The sequence below is a fragment of the Oncorhynchus masou genome, chromosome 12 (genome assembly GCF_036934945.1).
Source record: "Oncorhynchus masou masou isolate Uvic2021 chromosome 12, UVic_Omas_1.1, whole genome shotgun sequence".
Classification (NCBI taxonomy): Eukaryota; Metazoa; Chordata; class Actinopteri; order Salmoniformes; family Salmonidae; genus Oncorhynchus; species Oncorhynchus masou.
The window spans coordinates 50,772,853-50,786,058 of record NC_088223.1 but is presented as its reverse complement, the minus strand read 5'-3'; the positions used below and the strand labels follow the sequence as shown (position 1 = coordinate 50,786,058).

The 13,206-nt window shown below is 42.0% G+C and overlaps 1 protein-coding gene across 2 annotated transcripts in view; it reads right to left on the bottom strand.

Annotated features, from left to right (window-relative positions):
• Nucleotides 1-13,206, bottom strand: part of ppp3ca (protein phosphatase 3, catalytic subunit, alpha isozyme) — a 52,457-nt gene that overhangs the window by 26,373 nt on the left and 12,878 nt on the right. For both annotated transcript variants that reach the window (XM_064980985.1, XM_064980984.1), the window contains exon 2: nucleotides 2,298-2,498. In XM_064980985.1, coding sequence (XP_064837057.1) covers nucleotides 2,298-2,498 — 201 coding nt within the window. The remainder of the gene's footprint in view (nucleotides 1-2,297; nucleotides 2,499-13,206) is intronic.

Here is a 13,206-nt window from a genome sequence, read left to right as displayed (position 1 = left end):
TGTACCTACAGGCCAGTTTGCATATTTGTACATACTCTATTCAAAACTGTTAAACTTAAGTTCAAAACCTAACATAACACAACATTGAATAAGACAGCAATTTCCTACACTTCTACAGTAATACTATACCGAAATATATTCCACATCTAACAAATGAAATACTATCAAAACAATTAGACACACCACAGCTGATTCCCGTTGTAGCTGAACCCCTACAAAAGGTGTTAAGTCTTTCAATTTCATTACCATCTATACAAAAGGGGACATCTTAGGAGTAATGCTGTACTGTAAATGTAAACATGGACCCAGCCAGAGATAAGAGAAGTGGCTGACAGAGGAGGAAGATTGCCAGGGATGGACCAGGCCAATAGATTAGTTCCTAGGTGCGTTGCCCAAGATGACATAAGATGTGATGTGGATGAGAACCTGTGGCCACATGCAGAAGACAGGGTTGACAAGCATTGCTACTGTATCCGGTAGATGGTGTATATACAAAATCTTGTATTTTGGAATCACTCAATGGTAAAATGGCATAACATATGACATCATGTCTGATTCATTCCTGTAACATATACTGCAATGAATTCTGAATAGTAGAGAGGTGTCATTCTTGTTTTGTAAAGACATTTGACAAAAGAAAACATTGCGCAATGCTACCCGTTGTTGGTGTTTTTATAGGTCGTTGATTTATGACTGACAGTGTGCTTGTTGGGTGACAACCTTTGCTAGTGTTATGGAAGAATGAGTTGATTTGAGACATGTATGAAGTGTTTTTGTAGTGTTCGTGCATTTTGGATGTGAAATTAACTGCTGTGCCAAGCTGAAAGTTGGTTAGGAGATCTGTATGAAGTTTTGAAAAAGTGACCTAAGTATTGAGATCTGGGTCCTAGCGATGGTAAATAAAAATGTTTTTAATATGATTACATTCCTAAGTGTGGAAAAGATATTTAGAAAAAACTAACTTATGACTGAACAGACAAATATAATGGAAATGATTCGCTAAATGATTAACTTTTACGCTAGTGACAAGAAACATATGGAATGTTCCATGCATCTGGACAGTGGATCTAGCCAGAGCCATATATTTAGAGAGTTTGGCCAACTCTTTGAATTTGTAATATATATATTTTTTTTTTACTAAATTCCATGTGTGACGATAATGGGGTACTAACATGGCTGAACTGTCATGTAGGCTAAACACATCATAATTGTCATTCTGTTAATGGGAGATAACATGGCTGCCATAGAATGTTGTAGTGTCATGTAAATGCATCATAATGCAGAAACGTCAATGTCCCAACTGTCTAAACACAAGGCTCGGGACACAGCGCATAGTGTCCGATATCGCGTTTTGCAACAAAACACATTCTAAAGCACATCTAAAGTAAATGTTCATAGAAAGGAACAATTCATTTTCAGATAAAAAAAAAAAAAGCTAAATGTGAAAAATGTGTGTTTATTGCGTTTTGGAATCAAACCCTTTAAATACAGGTGAGGTGACAAACCGCTGGACTTCTGTGATTGGTTGAACAAGCCTCAGTATACTCTGGTCCTCATCATGTATAAGTGCCTGTCTGAGAGGTATCTTCAAACAACACTCAACATTGACGCTCTGATACTTGAAAAGAAAGATAAAGAGAGATACAGAGCGCTTGAGGTGCTTGAGAAATATATTATTCTTACATGCCCGTAACACTTGAAAGTGACAGCTACCCGATATGGGACTCTGCATATAGAGAGTCCTGCTTTGCCGTCTCTACTTTTCATCTTCATTTCAACTCCAGTCAGGTGCTTTGGAGTTTATTTTTGTATTTCAGGTCATTCATTTGCACACTCACTCCCAGACTCTCTATGCTTGTCTTCCTGTTTCACTTTCAGACACTCTACTTGCACACAAATATTTGCTTATAGACATAGTACAGTAAGACACCTTCACACACATACATTTATACATCAAACGAAAGTACATTCTCCCAGATAGCCAAAATACCAAGTTCTCTACAGTGCAGGTTTACTCCAGAGCTCAGACTCACTCTCACGTTAACCTGCTTATAAAAGAGTCCCTCAGTCTGAAGCACTTTAGACCCACAGACCCACTCTCACAGCAACCTAGTCACTCATAATACTCGTTCTCACTCGCCACTGGACCAAGTAACCAGAAGAAATCATATCTATTCTGACAGGTCTGTCTTCAACAGACAGGTCTGCCTTCCTTCCTCCCTGTTGGACCGTGATATGAACGTTAGTCATCGTTTGTTTCACCAGTCAAACAGGTAAAGGTGATCTCTATTCCTCACCTGTGACTGGTGCTTCTATATCCAGCATGGTTTTCTCCTGGCGCAAGATGGCGGCGCCCTCGTTGACGATGCGCAGTGCCACGGCCTCCTCCACGCGGCCCTCCTTGGTGAGGTGGGCTTTGAGCAGGTCCACCCTGGGCTTCCCCTCACTGTCAAAGACCTCCTTCAACGTGAGGCGATGACTCAGGGGGAAGGGCACGGCTGTGGAGACAACACAGTGAGACAACACAGTGAGGTGAGAAAACACACCCCAATGGGATGTCCAGACAGTCCGTGATCACCTGCTCTGAGGCTAGGACACAAATACTTCAGACTTAAAGTTAAGCATGGGGAAAAGAGCCCAGAGAATTCTAATCGCATAATGTTTTGTTTAAAAAAAAAAAAAAAAAAGCTTACTTTATGTGATAATGTTTGCAAGCTACTTTAACTCTGGTCCAGACTGATGGTGCAGAGGATTATTCGACTTTAGCTAGCTTGTTCTTCCTATGACATTTGTTCCCTCTGCGGGATGTATTGTACCAGGGAACATGACTTCATGTAGTACAGTACAATCCAATCCAAACGCTAAGGGCCCCAGATATAGGGGGCGGGGCAGATGAGAGCTTTTTAACGGCCGTGGTGCTGAAACAGCGACCAGCCTCTTGTTTTCATTCGTGCTGGTGCTGAACGTTTGCGTACCACCGTAAGGACACAACAAGGGATTGCCGCAGGATAGTTAGATGTCTTCCTTGTACCGGCTTCTACAATTCATGTTACAACTAATGCCTAAAACAGATACTCTATCCTCCAATGCGTTGGTTAAACCTGCTGAGCCTGTTCAATTATGGCGCTTATATGCATAAAGCTAAACCCCGCCCTTCAAGACACCTAAACGAAAGTCAAACTTTTTCTTCTTTATGCAGAAATGGCAGAGGGGAAAAGTTCTGTCAACAAATTCTTCCAAAATGTGGCCTACTTTAATTATGGATGCTTCCACAGTATATTATAATTTCTGAATCGCTGTAAATGTACAATCGGATGTGTGGAATAAAAATATCCACGTGATTTATTCCCCCAGATAACACAACCTCTTTTTTTTAGTGAGAGTCAACAATCCAGTATGTATAAACATCTTAACAAAAGTTTGCTCAACATAGTGGTGGCAGATAAAGCCCTCTGAGTAATTACTATATGTATCTCCGATCCCTATAAAGAGGGAACGGATTGTGTTGTGTTCCAACCAGAGGGTGCCGTCATTTCTGATGAGAAAGCCAATAATACTGCAATACGACAGGAAACAAAACTTTAGTCAGAAGGAATAACTTCACTGGGTCGTTAAAACAAATCTAAACCCATGAATAAGACAGCACCTGTCTGCCAGACATCCTCTGAAAACATCCCATCCAACATCACATCCATTGCTTTGGGAGCAACAAAGGGCTTTTTTTTTGCACTGAAGCTAATCTGTGTCAGTGGTCGAAAGACTTTGGTGTTGGCTTTGCGTGCTGCATAATACTGTATAAAAAGTTAATGTTGCCACGCTTTTTTATTTTTAAAATCAATTTTACCCCCTTTTCATTTGTTAGTAACTACTATCTTGCCTCATCGCTACAACTCCCGTACGGGCTTGGGAGAGACGAAGGTCGAAACACAACCCAACCAAGCCGCACTGCTTCTTAACACAGCGCGCCTCCAACCCGGAAGCCAGCCGCACCAATGTGTCGGAGGAAACACCATGCACCTGGCTACCTTTGTTAGCGCGCACTGTGCCCGGCCCGCCACAGGAGTCACTGGTGTGCGATGAGACAAGGATATCCCTACCGGCCAAACCCTCCCTAACCCAGACGACGCTAGGCCAATTGTGCGTCGCCCCACGGACCTCCCGGTCACGGCTGGCTGGATGCGAACCCAGAGTCTTTGGTGGCACAGCTAGAGCTGCGATGCAGTGCCCTAGACCACTGCGCCACCCGGGAGGACCGCAGCAGCCTTTCTTACTGCTGGACCTGTGGCCTTACTATGAAAGCAGGTTTGCATTCCAATCAATCGGTCGTAGACAATTATGTTTGATTCAGATTGGATACTAAATCCAACACCATTGTGCTCTTATATCACAGACCAGTTAGAATGAAAACATCACACATCAGGCAAGTCCTTTGACCCATAGGACAATGCACCTGTGAACTCACAACTATATAGGCCTGGGGGTCTTGATTGTTTCCATCAGCCAATAACACTACTGTACAAACCTACAAAAAGTATTTGATTGGATAGTGGTTCCCTCACCAGTGTCTCAGCTCTAAACCTGTTGCTGATTGAAAAGTAATAATAAAAACCAGCTGATACAATGACCTAAAGCAGAGTGGTGCTCCAGCCCCTGCAATATGGTTGTCTGAGATGCGCAAACATGCACACGCGCACGCACACAGAGTAATACAGCAATATGGCCAAGTTTGTCGGCTAGAGATTTGTGTTGCTCAGTGCATGTGGCGATGGGGAGCTGCTGAGCTGAGCGCTGGGGGAATAGAAGAGAGAGAGCAGAGAGCTCTCTGAGCTGACGCCCAACGTGATCAACATGCTGTTAAATAATGGATGCTTGACTAGAGGGGGAAAAGAGAGAAATCTCATGTTCCTGCTGCTGGGATAATGAGCCCAGGCCTGGCAGGAGATTTTCACTGGGGTAAATTAATCCCATTCAACAGTGTGTTTGTGTTTTATCTGTGCGTGTGTCTGTGTGTGAAAGTCCATGTTAGTATATGTCCATGTGCGTACGTTTTGGGCTTGTGTTATTTGCCTGAACGGTGTATGTTAACGTGTTTGTCTCTGTGCTTACACATAGGTGTGTATACCTGACTGTATTGTGTTTCTAAATACACACCGAGTGTACATAAAACACTCAATGACCTAGACTGACCAGGTGAAAGTTATGATCCCTTATTGATGTCACTTGTTAAATCCACTTCAGTCAGTGTAGATGAAGGGGAGGAGACAAGTTAAAGAAGGATTTTTAAGCCTTGAGACAACAGAGACATGGATTGTGTATGTGTGAATGGGCAAGACAAAATATTTAATGGTGGTACTCGGAGTAAATAATGTTCACTCCTCAATGCTATGAACCAGATTGTGTTCTCAGAGCTAGCAGGAGCGAGATGAGGCAGAGCTGTGTGATCAAAAGAACGTGTCACAATCTCAGTGGCCTGTCTGGTGTGTTTATATCTCAGTCTAACCTACAGACGTCACTGAACAGCCACTATAATACACTCAAAAGAGCCCTAATGGTAGAACTGCAGTGGTAGGTACTGTACCTAATAAAGAGACTAGAGATACTGCATGCCCTGTATGTTTGTAGACATGTCTGTATGTGTTTAAGAGTGTGCATCATTTCCTTCAGTGTGTGTTTTAAAAACAACAGACAGTACTGTGCTTTTGATACTCTCCGACGCTAAAAGACTGAGAAGTCAGGGAGATTCCTGGTGGACATTAGAGAGGGGGAGAGAAAGAGGGCGAGAGGGAGAGAGATGAGAGTGTAGAAGGGAGCAAGAGAAAGAAACCGAGAAAAGGAGGGAGAATTTAGAGGGAGAGAACACCAGGCATGGTGAAAACACACGAGAGAAAGAAAGAGGGGGAGGTGGGGGGTTGAGATGGGTGACAGCTCACGTCGACTGGGCGCCCAAGCTAAGCTGAACTGTGGTGTACGTTGCCCGGGCAACAGCAGCTAACTTTTGAAGTACAGCCAATATCGGCGCGAAATACTGTGATTTGCATGGGAGGATCAGAGACGCATACAGTATTCCCTCGTTCTCTCCTTTTATGAAGCACAATTTCCCCAAGACAATGCAGAAAGGGCAGGGAGCTTGATAATTGAGTAAGGGTTTCAATAAACAGGAGACTATATCAATACAAATATAGCTTCTCACCCATTCTGCTATTCCATGGACTTATCGTCATTGCACAGCCTACAGTAATTACCACCAGACTCATGTACCGTACCTTCATTAATGAATGGTCATGTATGCCATGTTGCCTAAGTCCTTTTTTAAATTATTTTACAGCCACTCTACTGTATATCAACCTGTCATGACACATTGCCAGGCTGGATGCTGCAGAGAGAGAGACGGGGGAACTGTTGGTCAAGCACTGCCCATGTTTCTACCTAACTAATACAACAGCAACAGTGAATACTCTCCATCCAGCCCTGGCATCCTGTCAATCTGTCCACACATACAGCACAATACTCATCCTCTAGGTGTGTAGCTACTGTCCGTCTGGATCTATGTGCACCTGTCTGTCACATCTCTGGCCCAGGCTTGTGTTAGCTAGCGGCACCTGTCACTTGTCTCAGCCCTGCTTCTACCAAACCTGCTGTCCCCCCTCTATCTGGGCCTGTGACCGTCTTCATTACCACACAGGGATATGCGGCAGGGAGGAAAGTTGCTCCAGGACTAGGGCTTTTGTGGTTTATGTCATCCTAACTTTGTAATGGACATTGCACATAACTAAAGAGTAGAATTTACTACCTAAGTGCAGATTCCTGCCTAAGCCATATATGCAGTGTTGCCAGCGAGCTTTTCTTTTATTAAATAGACAAGACTAGAGACACGTGGAGATATTGTAAATAACATGGCAAACAATGTTGCCTAATCATTTGGGTGACAAGATGTTGTGTTTGGTTCCTGTGTGCACTGTGAATAACTCTTGACCTTTAAAGAGTCCATTCAATACCAATGTTGACATTCGTCTCGTTATTATTGTTGGGATTATCACTGTACTCTGCACTCCATTTAATTGAGATTGTGTCGCTGTTGGGATAACTGAAGGGTTTGTTATCATAGCACTCAACAGACTGTGATGCGAATGTTTGAAATGTCTAAATGAGTATGTTCACTGATTGAACCTACGTTGACCCTGTTTCTTTCCTGTGCAAAACCCCAAATGTGCAGAGCCCTAAAGTGCATTCTGACTGTTTGCACGGAGTCTGCCAGGCCGTATGGCAGCTTGCGGCCCACAGATCAGCCCATGCATGAAAACCCAATATGCTAAAGACTGGGAAGAGAAGGAGCCAAGGAGGAAGCCATGTTAGCGGGGATCTGAACAGAGCAGCCAGGGTAGACACTAGGCAGTGTTTGTTTGACCAGTCTACAGTACTGATGATGTCCCAAAACCACAACAGGTAAACTCAGTTGAATTAGAGCTGCACATTGCTCTTCAGTTATGCGTAGAGCATACATTTGGACAATCACAAAATTACAGAACTCAGTCATCGGTTCAGGTCTCTTTTTGTCACTACCCCATAATGGCTCTAGGAGTTGGTTCTATGACCCATCTTCTAGGTGCTATGTTCTAGGCGTACCTTTAGTGTTCTGTCTCCCCCTCCAAACTGTAAACTTTAAGTAGCACATTTCAGCCATCTATTTATTGTGTTTGTGGGGTTCACTTGTCACTTACATTTCGCTGGATTGATTGCTTTCATTTTACTCCTGAGACTCTTTCAGACTCTTCCTTGTGCCTGTCATTTTTTTAAATAAACATTGCGACCGTGGAAATGTTTATCATGACCTGCCAAACACATCCTGGTAATGGCTGAAATGGGGTAAGTCGCTTGGGGTATGTCTCTATCAGTTTTGCACATCGAGAGACTGAAATTGTTTCCCATTCCTCCTTGCAAAACAGCTCGAGCTCAGTGAGGTTGGATGGAGAGTTGGATGGACAGCAGTTTTCAGTTCTTTCCACAGATTCTCGATTGGATTCAGGTCTGGACTTTGGCTTGGCCATTCTAACACCTGGATATGTTTATTTTTGAACCATTCGATTGTAGATTTTGCTTTATGTTTTGGATCATTGTCTTGTTGGAAGACAAATCTCCGTCCCAGTCTCAGGTCTTTTGCAGACTCCATCAGGTTTTCTTCCAGAATGGTCCTGTATTTGGCTCCATCCATCTTCCCATCAATTTTAACCATCTTCCCTGTCCCTGCTGAAGAAAAGCAGGCCCAACCCATGATGCTGCCACCACCATGTTTGACAGTGGGGATGGTGTGTTCAGCGTGATGAGCTGTGTTGATTTTACGCCAAACATAACGTTTTGCATTGTTGCCAAAAAGTTCAATTTTGGTTTCATCTGACCAGAGCACCTTCTTCCACATGTTGGGTGTGTCTCCCAGGTGGCTTGTGGCAAACTTTAAACGGCACTTTTTATGGATATCTTTAAGAAATGTCTTTCTTCTTGCCACTCTTCCATAAAGGCCAGATTTGTGCAATATATGACTGATTGTTGTCCTATGGACAGAGTCTCCCACCTCAGCTGTAGATCTCTGCAGTTCATCCAGAGTGATCATGGGCCTCTTGGCTGCATCTCTGATCAGTCTTCTCCTTGTATGAGTTGAAAGTTTAGAGGGACGGCCAGGTCTTGGTAGATTTGCAGTGGTCTGATACTCCTTCCATTTCAATATTATCGCTTGCACAGTGCTCCTTGGGATGTTTAAAGCTTGGGAAATCTTTTTGTATCCAAATCTGGCTTTAAACTTCTTCACAACAGTATCTCGGACCTGCTTGGTGTGTTCCTTGTTCTTCATGATGCTCTCTGCGCTTTTAACGGACCTCTGAGACTATCACAGTGCAGGTGCATTTATACGGAGACTTGATTACACACAGGTGGATTGTATTTATCATCATTAGTCATTTAGGTCAACATTGGATCATTCAGAGATCCTCACTGAACTTCTGGAGAGAGTTTGCTGCACTGAAAGTAAAGGGGCTGAATAATTTTGCACGCCAAATTTTTCAGTTTTTGATTTGTTAAAAAAGTTTGAAATATCCAATAAATGTCGTTCCACTTCATGATTGTGTCCCACTTGTTGTTGATTCTTCACAAAAAATACAGTTGTATATCTTTATGTTTGAAGCCTGAAATGTGGCAAAAGGTCGCAAAGTTCAAGGGGGCCGAATACTTTCGCAAGGCACTGTAATACAGTTGAAATGTTTCCAAATTAGATGCTCTGAAATGAAAGCAAGCTCCCAAAAGGAACACTTGGATTATAGTGATATTATGTGTGATTTTACAAACAATGTAAAGTATGTATAGATAGGTGTAATCTGGAGCCAAGCTTGTTGATTTTTAAACCCGAGGGTATCCTGCTATTGACACACTTGTTGAATAATGCAACAGAATTAATTAACAACAACAGTAATTAATGCAGCAGTCTAGACAGCGCAGGTGGGGTCAGGTTGTCCTGTTAAAATCTTCCCGGTGTGAAATAGTTCCAGATTGTTCTGATTGTGACGTCATGTTGTAAACATTTTCACAGCGGGAAAATAATTGCACGCGCGTTTGTGTGAATGGCTGAGCTCGTGCAGATGTTTTTCTCACACCCCCTCGCCCTTGCTAGCTAACTAGCATAATTAGCTGTAAACTGGTCTTAATAATGGCTTGTTCTCAGAAGTGTGCAATTGTAACTTGTTTGTATTGCTAACAAACATTTTATTCATATTCATATATATATATATACATCAAGACTATACGTATATATACGTATATATATATATACGTATATATACGTATATATATATATATATATATATATATATATATATATATATATATACCGTGTCTGCAGTAACGTAGCAGGCATAAAAGAAAGCTAGAGCACAATTGAGACTGAGACTATCAAGACTATACGTATATATACGTATATATATATACGTATATATACGTATATATATATACGTATATATATATATATACGTATATATACGTATATATATATATATATATATATATATATACGTATATATACGTATATATATATATACGTATATATACGTATAGTCTTGAAGTCTCAGTCTCAATTGTGCTGTAGCTTTCTTTTACGCCTGCTACGTTACTGCAGACACGGTCTGAGCCATCCGATTGTCCATTGGTAGGTCTACAGTGCATTTTATTTGCTGCCGGGCACATGCACGCTGACTTCGGTCGCCAAGCTGTATGGTGTTTCCTCTGACACATTGGTGTGGCTGGCGTCCGGGTTAAGCGAGCAGTGTGCCAAGAAGCAGTGCGGCTTGGCGGGGTCGTGTTGACTCTCGACCTACGCATGACTCTCGACCTTCGCCTCTCCCGAGTCCGTAAGGCAGTTGCAGCGATTGGACAAGACTGTAACTACCAATTGAATATCACGAAATTGGGGAGAAAAAGAGGTGGAAAAATACAATTACAAAAAAATAGATATTAAATGGTTCAAAATGGGAACACGTGGCATGTACAGGGCACCTACCCGATTCTTGGTGTTTGCAGCCATGTTCCACCCCTTTACGTTAATGAATTCATACAGTATATGCAAATACACATTGTATATTTATGCAAATTAACAGCATATAATTTTCTTTATTTTTACACAAAATTTAAAAAAATGACACAACGTATACCTTATACGTATATTCTAAGAACAAAAGTTAAAATTGACAGGAATTGAACACCTAAATCCCTGAACTCCATTCATTATTTGTCCGTGCCAGTAAAATGTTTTATGTGCCATAATTCAGTCAATAACTGATGGATAAAATAAAATAAACTTGTTGATGACTGTTGCTACTGTAAGAGCTCTCATGTGTGTGTGCAATCATGTGCAAGTGTCTCTCTCATCCACCTCCCCCCACCCCCCCCTTACTCTATCCTTTAGATTTGTCCTCTCCACTACACTACTCTCCCTGACTCCATCTCCCTTCTCTTCCCCCTCTCATCGCTAGACCTCAGGGAAGTTTCATTATGTAAGAGGCCTGTGTGCAGTAAAACACTGCTGCAAACCAATCCTTAAATAATTCACCCACACTGCTATATAAAGCTTGTGAGTATCATGCATGCAGATAGCCTTCAGAGGGGGCGAGCTGGGCGCAGGGTATCACACCATCAAGATCCACCACATCCACACATCTCAGGGGGTGGGCTCTACGCTGTCTGGCCAATGAGCCAACCATATCACTGATATTCTCAAAAACAAACAAAACGCACACACACCCTCTTATATAGCATCCATCATAGTAATAAAACACACAAACGCTTATGAGAACAAGACAAGCATAGGCATAGCAGAATGGTGAAAGGCCTCTTCTCCCACAGACCCTTATACGTGAACACAACAACTAGCTGTGCATTTTCACAGTGAATGTCAGAAATCTAATTGTGGGTGTAGAGAAACGGATCTTAAACGGCTGAATGTTTATTGTAAATATTGGTGTCTAAAGGATGGTCACCATTTTTTAGGAAGATCTCTTTCCAGCCTAAGCTTTGGGAGAGAAAAACTGAGAGACTGCATATGTCAGAATCATATTTCAGAAGAGAGATTCCCTCTGTGTGCCTACTGACTGGCTGTCTAAATCCAAAAGTGCCTCTACTGATAGGTCTGCCCTTTCCATGATTGTCTCCGTTTTGTTCTGAAAATAATTTGGGTATTGTGAGGGTTCCCTCTCTCAGACAAAAGGCATTCAATCCACAGTGATTTACCGAGCCCCACGAGAACTAGCACCTATAATATCCTACAACCACTCTAAGAGCCTAGCTTGATTGTTCACACTCTCCAGAGATGCCCTGACATGGGACCAGGCCAAGTGGCAGACACAGTCTCCTCTCCTCCAATAGCTAGTTCATGTCCTGGTCACAACAACCCTACTCATAGGCATCACTAATATCCTCATTCCTCTATACAAAGACTAAAATCCCCATGATCCCTGGTGGCCACCCACCCTCCAACACAGAGAAGGTACAGTAGTCGAGCTGTGTGACAGAGAAGAACAGCACCTAGGGCAGCTTTTTCAATGAACCCTCTTCCCTTTCTGTTACATTTCCTGTGTGGACCAATCATGTATCACAGTGCTGAAGAGTGAGGTCAATACACACTCCCGAGACCCTACTTGTAAATAGAGGGCTCTCCTTGAACCAATAAAACAGTACTCATGACACTGTGAATGTAGCACATGCCATTGTGACGCTGTCCTGTTTGGTGGGAGGATGTAGCAAGTGGACATATGATAGTATCCATCACTGAGTACCAGAGGGAAATGATGTGACAACATCAGAGATTAACATCTTACCACCTGATATATAACTGTAAGAGAACATAAGAGTAAGAGTGACATCGTAAAAAAATAAACGCTGAGTAAAATCAAACAGGAAAACAAACGCTTAAACACACAGGTGAGTCATTTATAGGCCAGTATGTTTAGCTATGTGCTAAGCTTTGCTTCAGGGCAATTCCATGTTAACTGAATGACGCTGAGATTCCCATTTTCCCCTTAACACTCTGCCAAACAAAAACCATTGGTTGCAAAGTTAAACGAACCATACAACTCTATGCACAAGGACTACTTTGAACCATTTCCCCCTGAACATTTTAAAACAACACATTTACTAGAAGAACCTGCAGATGTAAGGTTTGGTAACAGAATGACAATCAAATTTCCCTCCGATTTTTATGCGACTGTGCTTTTCAAAAACTGTTAAATATCTACTCCAAATTAAGATTCCAAGATGTCGGTAGAAAGAATGGGGTGTCAGCTATGACATCTTGACTTGAAAAAAAAATCTGTTTTGGTTATTGTACTACAATAAGTGTTTGGATATTATGTTACACACTGGCTATTATTCTAATGAGCTCCAAACCCAAACAAGACAAGATTAAATCAAGATTTGGTTGGTGCGGAGTGGACCAAATCTTTACCAATCATAGACGTCTATGTTTCACAAGTTTGGACATCACAGTACAGCACAGTATATACAGCATATAAAGTACAGTAGAGTATAGTTCAGTAGAGTTCAGTGCAGTATAAAATACAGTAAAGTACAATACAGTCAATTATACTGTACTCTACTCTAGTGTGAAAACAGCACCCTGCACGGTATCCCTGATGCAGTGAAAATAATAAAAATAAAACAACGAAGTAAGCTTTA